The sequence below is a fragment of the Solea solea genome, chromosome 3 (assembly GCF_958295425.1).
Source record: "Solea solea chromosome 3, fSolSol10.1, whole genome shotgun sequence".
NCBI classification, from domain to species: domain Eukaryota; kingdom Metazoa; phylum Chordata; class Actinopteri; order Pleuronectiformes; family Soleidae; genus Solea; species Solea solea.
Window position 1 is genome coordinate 34,133,257 of NC_081136.1, and position 22,245 is coordinate 34,155,501.

General features: G+C 43.4%; 1 protein-coding gene across 1 annotated transcript; it reads left to right on the forward strand.

Moving 5' to 3' along the window:
- The first annotated feature begins 1,225 nt into the window (after positions 1-1,225).
- On the forward strand, positions 1,226-22,036 carry prrt4b (proline rich transmembrane protein 4b). The gene is made up of 4 exons (XM_058625512.1): positions 1,226-1,419; positions 7,343-8,430; positions 14,045-14,224; positions 19,317-22,036. Exons 2-4 carry the CDS (start codon positions 7,440-7,442, stop codon positions 21,383-21,385), a joined length of 3,240 nt encoding a protein of 1,079 aa, XP_058481495.1. The 5' UTR covers positions 1,226-1,419; positions 7,343-7,439; the 3' UTR covers positions 21,386-22,036.
- Positions 22,037-22,245: the final 209 nt, after the last annotated feature.

Sequence of the window (22,245 nt, forward strand, 5' to 3'; positions counted from 1 at the left end):
ACATGCTTAACGCTTAATACTTTTTTCCTGGGATTGGAATGGGGAGAACATTCTCTACCTTCTCATTCCAATTCCGCCAGTCTGAGGGAAGAAGAGAAAGCTCCCCTCAAAAAAAAAGATAGATTCTTGGAATATTACACTTCTCAAAGACGGACTGTGCTTGTTCCTTCTCCAGACCTTATTAGCATGTGACCGTGTCCACTTGTTTTAAAGGTCAGAGTGCTGGCTTATATTCCAGGTGTGGAGGAATTCACTGTGTCCAATTACTCTAACATGACGGTACATGACGACTGTGTCTAAAGTAGGTGGTGATATGGATCCTTTCAGCCTCAGTGTTGGACATTTCCCTGCTTAACCTGCTCTGTTTCGCTCAATGTTGTCTCCCGTCTGCGTCAAAGCCTGAGGAACTGAGGAAAAGGCAGAACTGCTCAGACGCTGTTCAGGAAATGATGTCCCTCCCCCCCCCCCCTCCCGGGCTTGAAGTTCCACTGATTGTTGCTATATTTGGGAGGAGATCACAGAGATCATGCAGGAATACTGTGTCCCACAGTGGTAATAACAGCCTGTGATTGGACACCTGGAGATGTCACTATAAGATAAGTCAGTAACTGTGGCAAAGGTCAGTTTCTTCAGCCTCAATCTACGGCTGTAGTACGTGTGCAAGGCCTGTATGTGGCGCTGCAACACGGACACAGAGATACACCAAAAAAACAACAACATAAAGCTGCGATAAAGCGAGTAAATTAACTAAGAATCTCCAAACGACGAGAAAGATAACGGCGGTGAGCGCACGAACGAGAGCGGGAGAGGGGCGGAGCTATGACCCCAAGTTGTGTATTGGTCGTATCCCAAAAATGTCGATGTCGATGAAAATCCAAAGCATTTGCGGGTTCTCCTTTGGTGAATAACAAAAATACAACGGCTCTGACTTTCTTCCATTCAAGCAACTCTGGTTTAACGACCGTGCAACCACAGGAGAACCCACGAGGGAACTTAAATGTTAGCTCTCGGTTTGGTCCTCACTAAACCTCGGGAGGACACGCTTTGCTCTGCAGGTCAAACAGGACAACACAAGTCTGACGCCTGGGACTGTGCATCAGTGTCCACGGCTGATTCTGTTCTAATGAACAATCTGCTCAGTGAGGTGTGACCACGGCCATTGTGATGGAAGCCACAGACTAGACTACTACTGATGCAGTGAGCGAGAGAGAGAGAGAGTGAGAGAGAGAGAGAGAGGAGAGGAGGGGAGAGGAGAGAGAGTGGAACTCAGTTCCACACAGCAGCCAAACACACACACACAGGCTCAGAAGGACGGTCTCTCTCTCGCTCGCTCTCTCTCCTGCAGCACATTGTAACACACACTCACCACTGGGCTGTGGATTCTCCATCTTCTCCTCCTCCTTCTTCTACATCTGTAAGGTGAGCAGCTGACGTGCGTTCATCCTCCTGTATCTGCATTTTCATCTATATGTGGATATAAGGGATGTGTGGGTTTGACTCTTATAGACTGACACACACACACACACACACACACACACACACACAGGCAGCTGCAGTTATCATACTGTACGTGTGTGTGTGTGTGTGTTGACACAGACTGTATTTCACCTGTAAGAGGTCTAATGTCCGTGTTGGACATCCGACACCTTGCAGGGCGTACGGAATACTGTGCAGTGTGTGTGTTTTTGGTGTAATTGCCTGTATTTGAGTGTGTAAGCGCAGCACACTCCCACAGACAGTCTACGAGGGGCTCAAATTCCACGCATGGGAGGGGGGGTGTGGGGGTCGGTGGTGGTGGTAGGGGGGAGAGATCGACGTCTTTGGCTCCAGCTGTCACCATGGCAAAGGCAAGCCAGTGGAACGGGCGCCTGTGCCTGAGAGCGTCCTTCACAATCGGCAGGTTTCACTGCATCCATCCGGCTCTACAGTGGCGTTAGCCGGCACTCTATTAATGTCAGCCTCAAGCATGGGGGGGGTAATATACTGTATGGTTATACATCCCATTTGTTTGGAGTAACAGGATCGTCTGTGACATCATATGTGCGAGTCAACAATTTGTGAGGTCAATCGGGAGAAATTGGAGACACTCCTTTCTCTCGCTTCATTTATAATGTGGTGAGTAAACAGTGAGTGATTTTTGGGTCTTCTTCTTCTTCGTTTGGACATGATGTCAATTTGTGTAGCTATATATATATATTATGTTAGCTGAGGGGACAAAAGCTGTCCCTCAGTCCCATGGTAGCGCCCTCTAGGGGGTAGCAATGTAAAGACATGGTGCACATCGTCTTTATTTCCTTACCTCATGTCGACGTAGAACACGTGTGAGTGGACGGCCGTGTGACTGACAGCTGCTACTGTCCGGTGAAGCTTCTGGACTTCCTGTAATGACCTCACCACAAATAAGGTTAAACTCAAAATAAGCAACGACCAAAAACTACGACAACGTGGCGCATTCTGATCTCAGACATGCTATAAAGACAAGTGTCCTTATCACATTAGATAGATATGTCCCTACTGGAATCTTTGGTGGAATTACTGATGTCCTTCATGTCCAAGGACCACGAGTCCATCGCTGAGACGCTTCCTATTCACGATGAAAGGATGGCGCTGCGTCAAGCGTCGCCAAACTGCATTGTGAGGCTTTTTTTGTTGTTGTTTCAGTAGCAGAATTTGAGTTGGAAAAGTTCATCTTTCCAAGATGGCAGCGTGAAAGACCTCACGCGAACGCCACAAGCCGATCTCATTATAGAGCTTTCAGACAAGGTCGTTCTATCGCTGTCAATCTTTTTTTCTGTCAGACAAAAGCCATCAACTTTAGCAACATTAGCAACTCCTGCTCCCCATGAAAGTTAAATTAACTTTCAATGATTTGATTTTAAAGCAACGCCAAACTTGATCATTAAAATCCCTTTAACAAGAAAGGAAAAAAAACGGTATTGACATATCATTTGGAATGATTTCACTCGTCACTGAGCTCACTTATACCTTTTAAATTACAATTATGACAGGGTTCATGGAGACACCGAGCACCATAAGAGTAAAAATGTCACAGAGGAGTTTTTATCTACTTTGTCGCAATAATTTGCCATGATCATAACAACAACTGTGGATAAATATACAATGCAGTGGCCAATCTGTGCAGCACGGACACTCTTCTGTTAGGAGAGGACAAAATGAAAAAAAAGCTATAAGTTGATTCCTTAGATCGTGCTGTCATCAAAAAAAGAAAAACACAGGGGAGTAGGAGGAAGCTCGCGTAAATACACACTCGACGTGTGCGGGCGCCAGCGTATACATCTAACGGGGTAACCATGGAAATAATACTAGAGTGAAACTAGTTGTTGTAAATATGCACTCCCACACAGTGCATTCAGGAAAACACACACACACACAAAAACAACCTCCCACAACAACAGTGTCCATTTGCAGGAAGGTAAATAGCCTTCATTATCCTGGACTGTGTCATTGATCCTCAGGTTTGTTAAATAGTAATGACACTGGAAACCTCACAGTGATCCAGTCACTCCTCGCTCACCTCTGTGCTTTCTTTCGTCCACACAGAGACAGAAATACGTTACTTTTAGTCGTTCATTGTCGCGTGTTGGGAGATTGTTTGACAGTGTCGCCAACTACTGTCAATGAGAAGTCACTAAAGTCAGTCTAGATATCACGAGGACATGTCCTGTCTTTAGAGAGTTCACACACGGGGGAGAAAACCAAACCTATTTTTACTTGAATAGACCTAAAGAGATCAGTGACTGCTCCACACACACACATACAGTATGTGTGCTGCACTGCACATCCACAGCTCTTCTGCGTGTGTGTGTGACTCTCCGCACGCAGTGAATACAGTTAGATGGATCTCACTCGGGAATTTCCTGCTCGTAAAGTATTTAGGTTTATGACAGAAAGTCGCTAGATTTAAAGCTAGCTTAAAAACTAAAAAAGTCGCAAAATATTCATACGGAAACAAACATTATTCAACCTTTCTTTCCTCTGGCTCAGTTCATTCCGTGTCCGTCTCTGTTATTATATCTGTAACATGTAAAACGTCTGCTTCTCTGTTTGTTTGGTGTAACGTCACAGCGCCACTTACAGCGCTGGCATATGTACTACAGCGTACAGTGGGAGGTTCTGTTGTGGACGGTAGAGCTGAAACAATTACTCGATTATCAATCGATTACTAAACTATTTTGATAATCCATTCACCGGTTTGAAGCTTTTTTCATGATTAAAAGCAGATTTCTGATTGTTTCAGCTGCTAAAATGTGAATATTTCCTTCGTTTCACAAAGAAATCATTCCAAATCCTTTTGGTTTGTGGACAAAACACAAGACGTTGGAGAACGTCATCATTTCCAGGTTTGACAAACGCTGATCGACGTTTCTTAACGTTTTCTGACATTTTATGGCCCAGACGATTACCGTTTCCGTGTGGACGTGGCCTTCTTATTTTCATGCGCTTGACCAGAGGCGATCAGAGGAGGCACACGGGCCGTCTGCAGCACGCTGATTGAAATCAAGATGGCTCTCTCAAGGAGAGAGAGAGAGAGGGAGTATTGAAAGAGGGGAGTCTGTTTACAGAGTTAATAAAAGAGTCTGTGACAACAGACTAAAATGAGCATTTAGGGAGGCTGTGACTGACTTTACTCTCCTGGACTACAAATGCCTCAACTCAATGTTATGCTCTCTCTCTTTCAATTCTCCTGTGTCCTTGTCTCCTCCACTACTTCCTCCTCCTTTTCTCTCTCTCTCTCTATCTCTCTGCTCCACTGAACTCATGCACCACACAGAGTTCTGGCCTCTGTCTTTTGTCAGGAGACAAAAATAATAGCAGGGACGGACACTTCTTTTCTTGCGTCGTTCCCTTTCCACTCACTCTGCTGCCTGTCAAAGCAGACAATGGCTTCACTAACAACTGACGTGGTGACAGGTGGTATAAAAAAAGAAGAGAGTTAAAGGTTCAGTCTGGACGGGAGTTGTTGAATAGGTTTGGAGTCAATTGTGGCTTTTTCAAGCTCTTAATATAACAAATTCTCAACGTTGTATATCAGTTACTTAAAAAGGTAAATAAAATAACTTTTGCTTAAATTACGAGGCTGCTATTATCAGCATTTAATTATATCTATGGATCTACTTTACTATGTGGCTTCTTGTAGTATTTAACCCCTAAAAATGTTACCTGACAACCACATTATTATACTACGAGTATTAGGGCCAAGAAAATCATTTCTCGAGAATAAAGTCGTAATATTATGAGAATAAAGTCATGAAAGTATGAGAATAAAGTCGTAATCTTATAAGAATAAAGTCATAATCTTATGAGAATAATGTTGTAATAATGTGAGATTAAATTTGTAATATGATGAGAATAAAGTCGTAATCCTTTGAGAGTAAAGTCGTAATCTTATGAGAATAACATCGTAATATCATGAGATTAAAGTCGTAATATTGTGAGAATAAAGTTGTAATATTATGAGAATAATGTTGTAATATTATGAGAGTAAATCGTAATCTTATGAGAATAAAGTCGTTATCTTTCAAGAATAAAGTCGTAATATCATGAGAATAAAGTCATAATATTACAAGAAAAATTATGACTTTATTCTCAAAAGGTGACATTTAATACATCTCATACTCTGTCGTAACTCTCAGCTCAGATCTTTCTGCCAATTTATTTCATATTTTGTTGGCTCTAAATAAACATCACGTCTGTTCCACAGCAGCCATAAGAGTCTCGATTGTGAACAGCATGTCACGACTGTGGGCTGGGACAGACTTTGCCGGTGTCCAAATCCACACACCTCCAGTTGACTTTTTCCGAGAAGACCCTGTGATCTCTTCTGAGATAGCGGGGAAAACTAAGCGTGCCATGACGGGCGATGAGTCACAGATCAACAAACTACCATCTGTTCTCACCTCATTGACTGAGAGAAATGTTGGTGGTTAAATAAGAAAAACAACGTAAGGAGACATTATAACTCATTCTACAACATTTCCCTCTCATAGACGGTATGAAAACAAGTCTCCACCAAGTGAAATGTGAGAATGTTCAAGTCAAAATCAATGATGTCGTATATTCCCCATGACTACATAATTGATTAGTTACACAAAAAGCTCAACACCACCACCTACACAACAGTCAAACACGCAGGCTGACGCAGACAGTCATCTACAATCGCAACTTCGCATCACAACATGAAAAGCGACTGTGTGTGTGTGGGTCGGACGGTAAAAGCAACAACCTCATGTCTAATCTTTAATGATAAAAATATGGCGTTGCTAAAACTGGGGAGTGTGTGGGACGCTGAGGGTGTTTAACCCCCCCCGAAAGTTAGTCACTCGTCTTCATATCTTGATAACGCTGAGAACAAGCCGCAGTAACTCACCGATCTTCAAGATCAAGAACTTAAAGAGAGTTTAGTGAACTGACATGGATTGCGTAAAAGACAGAAGACGACGGTGAAGAACATGTTGGGCAATGTTCTTGAGAAGCCATTTCCATGCACTTATTTTGATTATCATCCTTCTTACTCCCCCCCTCAGAAAGAGTTTAAAAACAAGTGTACACCTGCTTAACTTCAGCGTGACAGCATTGCACTGTGAACATTGATGGTGTTTTGTTTTTTTCCACTCCCACACAAACAGATCTTTCTCCCTCTCCGCTTTAAAGAACAAATAAATCTGTGATTGAAAGAGTGCGAGGCCAAAGCTGGGGGGGTGGGGCTAAGAAAAAGGGAGGGGAGTTAAGTACAACTAAAGCATACAGGTTTGTTGTTCTCTCAAAGGGGGGAAATTCCTTTGGTGCTCCAGTCTTTTCACTGAGGCAACAGGGTGGTGACTTTGAACCACTCGGCGGGCCACAAAAGGGAAAAAAAAAAAGGTCCCTCCATTCTTATGTTGGACCATAATTCTTTACCAACCCCCCCCCCCAAAAAACACAAACCCAACTCTCACACATTAATCCACCTCTCACTGAACAGAACACATATGGAAGCGTACGGGAGGGTTACGTTTTTTAATTAATTGGTCAGTGCAGCCTCCCGGCCTCCACGACACAGCATGACATAAATACTGACCTCCACATCCAACAGGAAACCACTAATTGCGGGGTGTCTGTGATACTTGTTTGGGGTTTTTTCTTCTTTTTAAGCCTGCTAACTTCAGCAGTTGCTTGTAATGGGGGGTGGCAGCGTTTCTATACTTATTTGTGGTGTGGAAAAATAGCTGAAAAAGAAAGAAGGTTGCAACTCTGAGGAAGTTCCCAAAATGAACAGAGGCAAGTTCCGTCATGTGTTTCTCAACAGAAATTTAGCAGTGTTCCTGTTCTTGTTGTCTTTTAGGCCGTTTGTCCTGGAGAGGCAGTCAAAGCCAGCCCGAGGAGCAGGAGGATGGAGAGCAACATGTAACCGGTTCAGTGCGCCTCCGTCGACAGACAGCATGCTTCCCCTGGTGTTCTGCTTCTGGTGTTTTCTGTTACCTCACTGGCAGGCGGTGGCGGACGAGGAGGCCCTCTGGGGTCCGACGCCATCGAAGGAAACGCCAACTCAAAATCAACCCAGCTGGTTTTGGAATATGCCGCTACCAAAGCTCCCTTCGCTTTCTTCACTGCCATTCCGTATCTTTGGAAGCTCGGAAGATGACAACGAGGCTGCCGTGTCGACCACAGTCGCCCACGATTCGACTGAGACCTTTGATGGAGACTTGAGTTCAGGGGAAGGGAGCGAATCTGTGGCATCCGCAACACCCATCACTTCAACCCGGGGGTTCCTAATCAGTGTGACAACGATAAGAAGTGAACCACTTCCCACTAGGACATCAGATTCTCCACACAGCAGCGTAGCGCACGCCGACAATGTAACCCTTGTTTCAGGCTCCCCCACGAGAAGCTCTATCAGAAGCACTCTGTTCACAAACAGTCCCACGAGCACAAACGCTCCGGAACAAAATGCAAAAACCCAAACACCACAGGGAACCACACAAGCAGCCACTCCAAGCATGGCAGCCACTTCACAACACCTCCCAGAACAATACACCGATGGGACAGTGGCTGAAGGCTCTACGAGAAAGACGGCTCCCACTGCCTCGTTGCAGGCAACAGCCCAAACCACTTCAGCAGAGCCAGGAGTGGTAAAGACCACACTGACCAGCAGACACCGTCTGAGGCCTCTCGCCACTCCCTCCCCAGAGACCACATTTGTCAGAAAACCACACGACTCGATCGGCAGCACGACCGTCCACGCTGATGACACCACAGTGTCAGAAACCACTCAGAGTGAGGCCGACCCCGGCTCCTCCGAGGCCAGGTCAGGGCCCGTGGAGGAACAGCTGGGGGTAATCACCACTGCCATGGGGATCGATCGCAGACCGATCCTGGAATCTATAACAAGCACAACTCCACGCCAAAGGGTTCACTTCCCGAGAGCAGGAGGTAAGCAAAGTTAAACAAATCAATGGCTCCTGGATTGACTCGATAGATGTGATAAATCACGTGTTGGCAGGTTCTTCAGTGTCCAGTGGTCGGCTGTCAAAGGGCTGCTGACAGTTCGACTTCATCCATGACATGTACGACGCGGTAAGTCGTCAAAAAGTCTGAGATTAGCATAAATCCAGATGCTGTGATTCACTGGGTCATCAAGGGAAGAGCTTTTAGAGAGCATCTTCAATGTATAGCTAAGATTATTAGCTCCAGAAAAATGTATACCCTAAATTTATTGTTCATCCAAACTAAAGTAAGCATGTTGTCATGCTACTTTATTTGAATTAAACTTAACTCATTTAGGTTTAAAGTTCTGTATCAGCGTATTGACACCACAGTGGCTAAACCAGAGGTGTCAAACTAAATATCATGTTTTTATTACAGTTATCCACGTTATTATTGACTTAATTTAAGTTTTATTTCTATATTTTTAAATTTGAAATTCGGTGTGATATCGTCCAAAAAAAATAAAAAAATAAAAAAATTAACAATTAAAATAGGCGTAGCAGCACTTTGTACCATAAGGCACTGTAGTTTCTGGAATGAATTTTGCATATAAACCAAGTGCAATAACTACTTTTTTACCTGCATATAGGATTAAGCTAGCAACACAATGCTACTAGCATAACATTCTCATGTACACTGAACTCTATAAAGTACTAAGCAACATTAAAAACAACTCAAAAGACGCACAATATGAAATAAAACATACACAGGCTTCGTGTCCTCGTCAACCAGGCGCTAAAACAAACTCCTTTACCCTTAATTTGCAGTATATTTATTTATAATAGCCCGTATTTTTCTACTTCCGGTATTTTACCCATTCAAAATAAAGGGCATACAAATGGCAGCAAGTGGTTCCACAAGCGAGATAATGTAAAAATGTTTGTTTTCCCCAGCTCTCGATTCTCTCCAACACAGAAGAACAAAGCGTCAGAATCTGTTTTGCAATCTGCTGCGTGTGGTGTATGGGTTTTTTTTACTGGCCCCCGTCTACACCCTTAGTTAATGTTGCATTTCACAATTATTGCCACCAGCGCCGCTCAATTTGCAACACCCTACTTTTAAATAATAAAAAAAAAAGAATCTCAACTATCCGCTTAATAGTCTATAATGAGTTTTCAAGCTGCAGTTCCACTCGAGCAACGCAGAAGCCATTACCTCTCAACGTAGGGAAAGAGAATTTGACTGAATGCCTGGCGTTTTTTGTTCTCGATGAGTTAAAACAGTGACTGGTACATACATGTCAGGAGATTATGTCTTGGTGTGTCCTTCTCTGTAGCCCATCCCCTCCCCCCCAGCACTGTTTGGCAGTCTGTGTCTGTATGCGTAATGAGTCTTCAGAGGTGCGTCCTCCCTCAAGGACAGACCAATTCATCATGTACGGTCAAAGGTTGCAGCACGGAATGATGAGTCGATTATTCTCAGCGATATGTGTCTGCAATATTAACTCAGCATTTGTGGATCATGGTTAATTTATTACAACACCGCCATCGCATCGAAGATATTACTGTATATGTGTTGTCAATTTCAGTGTCATGCAAACATTTTAGTCCGACTAAAATTGAGCTAGTCTTAGTCGGACTAACATACCAGGATAATGTGATTCATAGTCCAATTACTCCTGCGTGTATGCGCTTAGTCGGACTGGAGTCGGACTTCTGCTTCATATATACTTGGACTCAGCAAGACTATGACCATAACTCGATTAAACTCTCGACAGTGATGCAGTGATTAATTGCCTTTTTTCAACTGGTCCACCCTGGTTCTTCAGGTGTGAAAGAGGCTTCATTGTTCTCATCTCAAGGTCAATGCTGTAGCTTTTCCATCATATCACAAGATCATCCTTAGAAAGAAGACGTTTCGCACTTCAAATTTTAAATGAAGCTACTCAGTCTCAGGGCAAGACTGGACTCAGCTTACAGTTAGCAATACTGCACCATTTTAAAATGTAGATTCAAAATGTTTTTGGTTACACTGACACACATCTCCTCAAAACCTGGTATCTCCCACACTTTCATTATTTCTGCTGGTTATTGTGTTTTGTCTACAGCAGCCAGGGTTTTGTCTACACAGCTGTGCACCGTGTGGCGGCATAAGGAAAAAAGATAAGGGGCCTGGTGTGGGGTGTGGAGGGTCTGCCGTGGCTGAGTATCAGTATTCCGAGTGCACGCTCAGCAAAAGCACCACCAACCCCACCACCACCACCACCTCCTCTCCCGTGGGACCGTCCCCTCGCCAGTCGCCGCTCATGGATGCTGAACATGCTTCTTTGCCATTTGGTCTCCTCTGTCCCTCCCTTTTCTCCTCATGTACTCGAGCCTCTGTTTAAACACAAATCCCTGTCACGTATGTGGTAAAAAAAAATTTTTTACGTACAAAGCTTCCAATTATCCCCAAGAAGAATGGAAACCCAAAGGAAAAAAGGGTGCTTGTAATCTGCCGCTTGCAGGATTGCAGTCTTTAAATAAATGACCGCACCTTGCCAAAGGACACAGGAGGACAGTATTAAAATGAAAGCAACTGAGGCGACTCACATTATCATACATTATACATCCCAGTGTGAACAGAAGTGCACAGGGTGAAAACTGTTGGACAACTGGAGGCGTCAAACACCTCAGCGACACACAAAAAACAGCTTCTGTGTCAAAGCCTTGCGCTGGAGGACTCTTCAGTAACAAGGGCAATTAAATGGAGTGGGGGAAACAGTGGCTGTAGGTTGAGGGTGATGAAATGTAGGCTTTTTAAAATGCACTCAGTGTTTCCTGTCTTTATTGCACCCCTCCCTTTTTACCGGCGCCACCATACTGTACTTACAGGCAGCGGTGAAGCTGTTTAACACACTTCGTTAATATCCGCCAAGGGTTTAATGTCTTTGTGATCAGAACATGAAGAACCCACATGTGACCACTGCATGATTAACGGTCCATGTCATCGCTGACGACACGTTTATAATTTGGTGTTCTTAGTGTCATGCAAAAATGTTAGTCCTACTAAAATTGAGCAAGTCTTAGTCAGACTAAGACAACAATTTGGTTTTCTCAGTGTCATGCAAACATGTTAGTCCTACTAAAATTGAGCAAGTCTTAGTCAGACTAAGACAACAATTTGGTTTTCTCAGTGTCATGCAAACATGTTAGTCCTACTAAAATTGAGCAAGTCTTAGTCAGACTAGGACAACAATTTGGTTTTCTTAGTGTCATGCAAAAATGTTAGTCCTACTAAAAGCGAGCAAGTCTTAGTCAGACTAAGACAACAATTTGGTTTTCTTAGTGATAATCTTAAATTTGATTATATGACTATTATTATTATATGATTTTTTTGTACAGGTTTTTATCTTTACTTGAGCAAGGTGTAAAAATGAAACCTGACGAAGCGAACAAAGACCGACACCATCCTCTCTGGTATGTGAAGGCCACCGTAGTTTTTGTCTGTTTGTTACAGAGTCTTCACGCTTGAACGTCACCAATCCTTTCACATTTTTAGGTGGTTTTGAAAATGGATTTGTGTACAGAGAAATCGTCAGGAATGTCTGACGCCCAAATTGGACTCACACGGAAAACAGAATGGTTGTTTTTCTTCAGGCTGATTTAAAGCCAAATAAACAGTAACATAATGAACTTTTGTGAAACCACATTCAAAATGAGGCAAATTAGCCACAACATCCAATTTTAACACATCTGATTATGAGTATTCATCTCTGTGCGGCGCTGAGAGATCTAACCCCCTCTTATTATTCCTTATCGCTCTGAGCTCAGCGTGTTTGTTACAGATCCCGGTTTTCTCTCAGAAATAAAAGCCACTCAGATAAACCACGAGTGCAGCGAAGCGCACGAATATCATGTTTTTAGTCTGCAAAGGGAAGATAATAAACCACAACAATAATAATAATAACACGGCCATAGTGCTACTGTGTACTCAGTTTAAAAAAAGAAAAAAGATAATAATGAGTGCAGTAAACGCTGTAGAGCAGGGGGCGTCAATCTCAAAAGACCTGAGGGCGAATGAGCATCTAGTCTGGTCAAGACAAAAAAAGTGGGGGGAAAAAACAACTGTTGTATAATTATAACCCAATATTCCAGTATAGCATCGCAGTAAAGACATTCACACAATCACATATTTAAAGTGCCCGTTTTCATGATGGAATGACGTATACTTAAAAGCCTTTTTATCCCCAGTTATTCATTCTAACTGTGTTTTAAACACCAAACAAAGATATTTAGCGTTATATTTAGTTAGATGCAGCAAATGAATCACGTCAGCAGGAGGTCATGCAGCATCTTCACACAACAGTTTCATTACAATACACTGTTAAAAGCAAAGCACTCATCGGTCACTTTATTAGGTACACAGTGGTGATTAGAGCTGCCGATGGCCTTTTCTATCATTTCAAACCGCTGTCATGATTTCCAGCCAGAGAAATGTTACTCTCTGGATATTTTCTGTAATCCCCACAGATTGCTGTGCGTCCAATTCCCAGTTTCTGAAAAAACAGCCAATCGGACGCCAACAACCATGCCACGTTCATAGTCATTTTAAGTCATTCTGCTGCTCGGTTTGAACTTCACTGGCTGTTGAGATATCAGTGTTAACATGCTGCAAGTTTGTAGCGTGTACCTAATAAAGTGGTCGGTTTATTTGATGATAATGATAATAATAAATACTCAAGCCTTGTGTTCATGACCTAGATTGTTAGATAAGCTGTGTTATGATTCCTTCCTTATACTATTATTATATTATTTTTCTATATATAGGCACCTATTTTCCTTTTTTTTACCAACTCTATAAACACACCTGAGGAAAAAGTACTCCAAATGTTTAAAATCTGATTGAATTTGTTAAATTTGGAAACACGTCACAGGTCGAAGTCGCTTGGCCTCGTGTTTATGAACAAAAAGTGAAAGAAAAACGTTCTCATTTTGCAACTTCTGCACAATTATTGCCACTTTAGGTCACTTCTAAAAATGTGATATAAAATGAATCATAACTTTGACTCAGAACACACTTTATTAAAGCCTGCATATGTGACCTATAAACACACACGCCCCCATATATAGACTGAAAAATAGACTCATTTTATGACTTCTGGACAATTATCGCTCCCGTTTTTGTGATATATAATTAATCATAACTTGTTGTGACCTATAAACACACACACACACACACACACCCCGTGGCATTTTACCAAAGGGTGTGCCTGCGGCACCGATCTGTGCCGTGTGACCACTAAGGGTTAATTCTTAGGGACAACATAAATTATATTAAACCTGCTTTTCCTTTGCAGTCGTTTCATCAGTTTATTTGAAAACCACAATGTGCGAATACAAAAGAGAAGAGGGAATTGTCACTTTTCTCAATCCACGGACAAACAAATGAGGTCGTCACTGTCAGACTATTCCATGACGGATGAGCGGCTACAACTGAGGCCGATCAAAGCCGACAGAACTGGGTGAAGAAATAAGAGTCTTTCCATTGTCCTTTCAACGTGAGGCCACAGATACGATCAGAGCAGTGAGGATATGAACGAGCTCCTGGTTATCGCTCTAAATTGCTTGTGTCTTCCCAGAGCCGCCTGGACGAGAGTATACGGTGGTGGACGAGGAGGCTGAGGAGGCAGAGGAGGCAGAGGAGGCAGCGCCGGGGCCTTCGGCTGCTGCAGACGGGGGTGAGGACGACGCGAGGACGGCAGACATTTCCACGCCGGCGTCCACTGAGCTGCTGACGACGCAGCGGCCTCGGAGCACCGGTGAGAAAACACATCCACTCACATCCAAGCAAACACTGTAACCTGGGTCCTGTGCCTTTAATATCTTTAATGTAAGTCTCTCATCCATCCGGATGGTCCCCAAAGGGAGGAGGAGGAGGGTAAACAGAAACTACCCAGAGCTGAGGAGAATGAAAGACTTAAGGGATAAACACACGTTTATTAACACTCTCGCAGATCCATAAATAACCGCTGACATGACGGCGCATTTAAACGTGACGGCAAAGTAATTGCCACACATGACGGTGCCTATAAATAAAGATTATTTATGTGTTTTGGTTAGGAATCATGTTGTTTATCAACAGTAACAACATGGCACAGGAGGAATGAGGTGTCAGGAGTTGGATACAAATACAAAAAGCTTGATGGATAGATAGATCTATAAATGACAATGATATGATATGAACCCTTTACTTCCGGAGGACACCCAAAACTACGTTACCACGAGATTTGACCAATCCTGCGACCAAAGTGCACTTCATAGCTCAAAAGCTCTTAAAAGATAGAAAGCTGGTGAAATCAGGAAATGTGTAAATCATGCAGGACAGAGCGGTCCCCGAGGACCAGGATTGGGAAACTGTTCTAGAAAGTTCTAAAATAACGTTCACTTTATTTGTGTTTTTTTTTCTTGTATATTCTTATATGGCTATGGACAAGGAACCAAATGTATGGATCCTGTATGAAACTTGTCATACCAGGTCCAGACTGTAGCACATCATTTGAATTAAAATAATATCAGATTAGCAGCTGATTCTGAGCCTCAGTATCATGCTTCGGCATCTGTATCCGTGATAATTTGGCATAACTTGTGCACAGTGTGAGGATGTCGTCCATCTTCAGGCGTAGGTCTGGTATGTTCTGTCCTACATAAAGAGAATCCATCCGTTTGTCTTGGAGCTCAATTCTGCAGTTTATTATGAGAACCACGTTTTTGGCCTAGTTCACAGGGTGCAGCAGATGTAGCCCACATTACCTGGCCTAGAATAGCACAAGTGTCTTTCAGAAATAGACGATGACGGTACACGACCGTGTTTGAAGTTTGAATGCGTCTGCCATACAACAGATGTTACCCACTGTGATTTTTTAATGAATGACATAAAAAAAAATGATCGGTACAAAGATAAATCTGCCTCCTCCTCCTCAGTTCACACAACAAAATAAATGCCTTTTGTTTCCTACAAGAGTCAGAGTGAAGATGGAGGTGATGAAATAGAAAAAAAACTGCATGGAGCTTTTTGTTTAATGCAGAATCAACATGCAGCCAAGTGGAGATGAGCGTGTGGGTAACACGCCCTCGTTATTATGATTGTTTCTTCAGCTTGTCTGCAGGTTAAAGCTGCAGTGCGTAACTTTTAAATACATCCATCGCACTCAAACCAGTCAAAGGAGTTCACACGAACCCCTCGTTCTACCTCAGTTTGACGCAATAAACGATTATTATGCAAAAAAACGCTTCCTCAGATGAAAGATGCAGCATAAAATGTTAATGTTAAAGGTGTTTTACTCATTTATTAGAGGAAATAGATAGAATATATACCTATAGCCTATAGTTGTGTGCTTTTCATTCAAAATGTGTACAAACAAGTGTCACACTCATACCGTTAAGCGCAAAAAATGTCCCATTAAAACTTAATTAAAACTGCAATTTTGGAGCTCATAATCCATGCATTTTATTATGTCTGGTTGTCCATCTGGGCTTTCGCCTTGGAATTGACCATTTTTACTATTCTCCACCAGATAGCGCCGTTTTTGGCCATATTCAGCATAATGAGAAAAAAAACATTAATGTTCCACTATTTTCACTAGATGGCACTGTCACAAGTGTTGCCGCTAATTATTGACATTTCCCAGGCTGTAACACATCGAATGTCAACTTTAGATGTAGTATGTTGAAAATAATTAAACATTTTTGGGAAGAACATGGTGGCATCACGCAAAAACCTGGCATTCAAAGGGTTAAAATATTTAAAAATGAATTATGAATGAATCAAAAATAAGTCAAAAATAATAGGTCAGATGTGGGGGGAAAAAAATCAGCTCAATGAAAGAAGAATAATGTGTAATATTTTTTATCACTTGCTTTTAAAAAGCAACACTTTTTGTGCTTGGCGGTATGCGTGTGACTAATATTAGACTCCTCAGATTATGGGTTTTGTTTCACTGTATGTGTCAACTGTTTCTAGCACAAGAGACAGTAATAATGTCAGCTGACCGAGCGGCATGCTATGAATCCTTGCACCACCACCACCACATAGCAAACCCCGTCCAGGCCGCTCGGCCAACACGACAGCTCAGACGTGACATTTATCGACATGAGGCAAGCCAGGCAGCAAAACATGGCACCAATTCAATTGGCTGTCGCGTTTTCCACTCGGCCTGACGCAGTGGCAGGAGTCCTGCCCTGGAAAGTAAACAAACGGACAGACAGACACATCAGTGGCACAACACTGTACCGGATACTAGTATCAGAGGCCCCTGCAGTCAGACGCCTGCAGCTGTGTGTTTGTTTTAGACTCCAGCTTCCTTTCCCACAGAGCTATTGTCTCTGTGTTGTCAGGATGACACTGTCAGTGCAGGTTAATGGAGCAGTGACATATTTAATATGTATGATTATTACTTCAGTGTATAGTGCAGCAGGTAATGATTATTGCCGCCATTGATTATTCAGTCGACCGTTTGCCATGCTAGCGGCACGTCACTGACGACGGTAATGTCGGTCAGTTAATCAGCCTAATACGAGGACAACAACTCGCTGGACGAGCTGTCACGACATTCATGGTTCACAGGAGATGAAACTGAATGACTTTGACCATCCATCACCAGACAGTTCTAGCACGACTCGGCTCGATTGGTCAAAGAGTCACTGAAAGAGTCAAGAATCAAAGTGAACAATGCCGAACTGTAGATCAGTTAAAAAGACTACCTGAAAACATGTGTTAATCTCCAGCATCTAGCAAGGAAATGTCTAAATTTTCAATATTTAACAGAAGAGTCTGGTGTATTTAGCGACAACTGCTGAGTCTTGTCATGTAAAAAGTACTGAACTCATCTTTTTTAATTAACTGATTCTAATGAATGAAGTTTGTGTCGTGTACAAAATAGAGCAGAGATATGCTAGAACTGTAAAGTGCAAATGATAATTTATCCACTTAGCTCTGACCAAATACTGTACCTGCTAATTCAATAGCTGCACTGTATACTTGACGCTAACAAGCAACACGCTATGCTGAGCTAATCGTACTCACAATCGTACTCACTAGCACCATATTTTCTACACTTTATGCTACCAGTCTTTTTTTTAAATTGTGCAGAATAGTTAACATACTATCACAATTAAACTTAGAACAGTATCAGGCGCCTTTTCTGATCGTAACGTTGTGTGCTAAAAGAACACGTACCACTACAAAAAATAACCACATTAGCATGTTAGCATCACAACTGAATGAATGTTCCCATTTACTTCTCATTAAAGATAAATTAGGACTTGGCACAAAAACAAACCCGCTCAAAATCGAACCCGGCCTTGTTTTGCCTTCTGTTGAGGACATAATTGTCTGAGATGAAACTGCTGCATCACGCTACAGTAAAAGACGCACAGGCACCTGGCAGCGGGGTCATATTTTCACTGAGCTTGACATTCTCATAACATCCTAGGACAGTAAATCAGCTCAGGAGTTGAATGAGGAGAAATTCAAAGGGCCCTGAAAGCAAGAAGGGAAACGCTAATGCTGAAGCACTTGTGAAAATCCTGGCACTCCACCACGGGATCAGAGGCAGAAAGAGAGCAAGGCTTTCTTCACAAGTGGATCTTAAGTGGAGTCAACAGTAAACATCCTAAAATGAGCACAAACGTAATGGAAGCAGCAGACGCGACCAGCAGAGGCCTGAAAACATAGATTATAATGCATGGAAATCCAGGACAGTTGAAGAGAATAGTGACCCCCTTTGGGACAGAAATCTCTCCCAGATTAAAAATAACAAACCCACCAATGGGAGTTTCCCTTTCTCAAAGGCGGGGGTTGAAGGGAAATCATAAACAAAGAGAGAATTAGGGGACAGGGTGGGATGGGAAACGCAAAAATACAACCTATAAAAAAAGTACATTAAAAGGCAGACGAGAAAGACTTGAACAAAAAACCACTAAAACCACATGAGTTCCACTTTTAACTTTATCCGGAAAACAAATTAGACATGTTCAATCTATATGCAAGGATTCAGGGTGAGGTCTGGACATTGAAGTTCTTAATCTGGAACACAACGTTAACAAGAGACGTCATGTAATGTATTCCCCAGACATTGCAAAATGTACTTAAACCCATTTTGTCAGGTTTAGACACGAGTCAAAAGTAAAACAAGTCACAAAATCCCACTCCAACATTATTGCACATAAAACCTTCCTACTGGGTGATTTACTGTGCTGCAGGTTTATACTGTTCACTTGTCTGTTAAGCCACCTGGCTCTTTATGGAGGAGAGATGTTCCTCTAATAACTGCAGCAAAATGACTGATGAGTCTGTGCGCCTGAAAACGACAGAAATGCAATTAGACGCCGCTTCTCCCCGGCTGCTTTTTCGACTGCCATTATTACACACAAGGTCTCAATGTGATCTTTGTGGGGAGCGATAGCACGCTCCCCGTTTTCATGGAAACGAAGAAGCTCCATGGCGTGAGGCTTATCAGCGTGGACTCTAGAAAATCTCTAGGAGGCCTTGTGCTGTGTGATGTGAAGTGAGGTGACGTCGCATTTGCGTCATCCCCTCCCAACTCAGTGGTGCAAGCTTGATGAGCTTTGCAGACGTATCCATCGTGGTCACACAGACCACTTAGAAAGAGCCATTTCCTCTAACACAATCATAATTAATGCTGCTTTCAAGGAAACTAGACATGGGGTATGTAATGCAACAGAAATCCAAGTTCACACACACTTGGCATTGCCTGTTTACAAGGTTTTGAACAGGATTAACAACGGTTTCTGTCACAGACAGTTTTAACATTTGTTAAAGACGTCTCTCCCTAATCCCAGCCCCACCCATTCAAAAAATTTAATCAAACAGTGGTTCTGCTTTCCTTCTAGGCATTCCGGCTGAAACCCCTCTCTACACTGAAGACTGGTTGTCCAACCCAATGGACAGCAGCATCACCCTCCTTCCCGACTGTAACTCGGAACGCTCTGGAATTTGCAACTTCTCCGACATGTGGGAAGCCACCACCGCCTCAGATGCCAGACCCACACAAAACACCACTGCCGTCAACCAATCAATCAACCCTTTGGTAATCCCAGCCCCACCCATGTTGGTGCCCCTGTACACTGACTGGAACAGTGCCATGGCAGCTTGGGGCCTAGCATGGGAGGCACATGTGTACGGTGCTGGCTGTGTCTTTGTAATGCTAACAATAGCCTCAGCATTGAATCTGCTCTGCTTGCCACTGCGATGTCCGTCAGGCTGCGGCTACTTTGCCCTGGTCAGCCTGTTCCTCCTAGCTGCTGGTAGTACCAGGTCTTTCTCACTGCTCTACGATGCATACGGCCACCAGGATCGTTTGCCCTTCACAGAGGCCTCACTGATGCTATACGAGGCACCGTTTCCCTGCCTGACTGCAGCTTTTGGTCTGGTTTTCCTTCTCCTCTCCATGCGCTCAAGAATGCAGCTTTCATACTCAACCTTCCAGAGACCCTGTTTCCTGGCCTGCCTGGTTGTCCTGCACTTTGCTGTTGCGTTCGGTCCGGTGGCATTACTGAAGTCCTACCAACAAAAGCCTCCCCTTTGCCTCTTTCTTTCGCTCATCTCCCGTGGAGCATTTGTAGTGCTGGCCACGTTTCTCTCTGCTGCCTATTTTGTGTTCTACATCTACGTGCGTGCAGACGCAAAGCACATCTACCACCTGAACAACACTTCCCCGACACCTGCTGAGCGCTACAACCGCTGCCCCTTTGCCGAGAGCCGGGATTGGGATCGTGCAGCTGTCACCGTTTGTCTTTCAGCATTGTTTTCTTTAGCATGTGCGGGACTGCAGTTATTTGCAATGCTCAATGCTATGGGTGTGGTAGGTGGAGAGGAGGTCTTCCACCCCTGGACCTGGTGGACATTTCAGTTTAGCTGTAGACTCTGTGAGCTTGGTGTCTGTCTCACCTTGGCCTTGGTGGTTGCGCAACCAGTCTACTGCTCGGACCACCTTCCAGCTACAGGAAGCTGCTGGACTGAACTGTTGGCATCCAAATCACCCATCCTGCCAGGGAGCTACCAGTGGACACTGAGCCACCAGGAGAAACTGGCCATTGTTGATAGAGTTGGACTTGGAGAGACTGAGAGCCTTCCTCTTTACACTCTGATGGATGAGAGGCTTGGTAGTAGTTTAAATGGCCTGGACCTCCTTTACCACAGCAACCGCGCCTTAGCATACCGAGACCTGGACTTGGATATGGATTTACAGGAGTCAGAAAAACCTGACGACAGAGGTAGAGAGCCGTCGGGTGGGTCTTCATTCACCAGTGACTCCACTACAGACCTCCGACCACCTTCGCCCATCAACCTGCGTCGCAGCATAGATGAAGCGCTCTTCAGTGAGGCCCTGTTTCCCATGAGCCTCTTCAGCACTGCCAGGCCTATTCGCCTCAGTGACTTGTCCATAAACACCCACAGTGCACATCCTAACAACGCTGCCTGTGATCCTCCCTCGGCTGACCCTGGCCTTTATCGGACCTCGTCCTGTGTGGATATGGCTCGTCATGCCCAGCCCCATACGATCCAATCTCAAGGAGAAACCATTGTAGGTGCTCCACCATCTCCCTCCCTGACCTCCTCTTCCAGCTGTTTATCTCCTGAACATTGGAGGGGCAGTTCTTCCTCCTGTTCCTTCTACAGAAACTCCCTTGGAGGCTCTTCTCTGGTTCTTTGCCCGAGCCCCGAGAGAAATGCTCAGCTGCCTCTCTATCAAGGAGACCTGATGGGCCAGGTGGTGTTGTCTGGCCACCAGGCCCACGCTGACCCACAGAGGCACTACCATACACTGGGCGCGGCCTCACAAGAAAGCCTGGACTTAGACATGTCATCTGAGGCGGACCACTCAGTGCAGGAGGAGTTTATCAGCGTTTGCAGACAAATTGATGCTTTGAGCATCTGCAGTGAGACGATCGACTTATAAAATGGAGAGTGTGTGTCGAACGAGGGTAACGTTGGGGACTGTTTGAGAAGCTTTGTGCTGCAAGTCGACATTCACAGTTTTCTATAGCCTAACTGGTAGTGTGCATGGTAGCTTTCGTGTGAAACCTAAAAGACTCATAGCTGCCAAAGTAAGGTTTTTGGCGGTTGATAAGCGTTTTGCTATGTGGTCAATAGTGAATGTATACGAAGGTTTTAAGTGCCAAGAATGTCAAAAGCCAAAATGTCATTTGTAACTTTTTACACGTTTGATAAAGGCTGACGAAGTTTGATACAGTAAACAAAACACTGATTATCGTTAACAGGATTTTAATTTGTACCATGTTTCTACTGCATTTTCTGACATTCCAATAGATACTACTGTGACCAAGTGCAGCACTTACTAAATACTACTTAAGTAATACACTTTGAAAGTTGGCAGGACATAATTGTGATCCAAGGTCATGCTGAAAATTATGATAAAGGGGAACCTCATACCAGTATTACACATGGGGCAGCACTGCCCTCTAGTGGTGAAATATCATCCACGCGTCGCCAAAAGACTCTGCTTCCACACAGACTGAGAGCGTCTTTTGACATTTGCTTACTAATTTATTTATCTTCAATAAAAATAAAATCCATGTTTAATGATTAATTTTCTTCTTAATGATTTTAGGCTCAATAATCTTCTCGCTATCTTGAGCAGTGACTTTACAACTGGTATTAAATTATTAAAAAAGTAAGACAGTAGTCGACACACAGTTTGATTTATTTATTTTGACCATATTAAACGGCAAAAAAAACAAACAAAAAAACACCAACTTTCCTCTGTTGTCGAGTGTTATTACTGTAAACATGTTTTGA

Bases quoted from the DNA above. Each gene is read 5' to 3' on its own strand.
- prrt4b (XM_058625512.1), top strand. From the start codon at position 7,440: ATGCTTCCCCTGGTGTTCTGCTTCTGGTGTTTTCTGTTACCTCACTGG. The intron at 8,431-14,044 runs GTAAGCAAAGTT...GTGTCTTCCCAG, and splicing joins TCACTTCCCGAGAGCAGGAG to AGCCGCCTGGACGAGAGTAT. The intron at 14,225-19,316 runs GTGAGAAAACAC...CTTTCCTTCTAG, and splicing joins GCAGCGGCCTCGGAGCACCG to GCATTCCGGCTGAAACCCCT.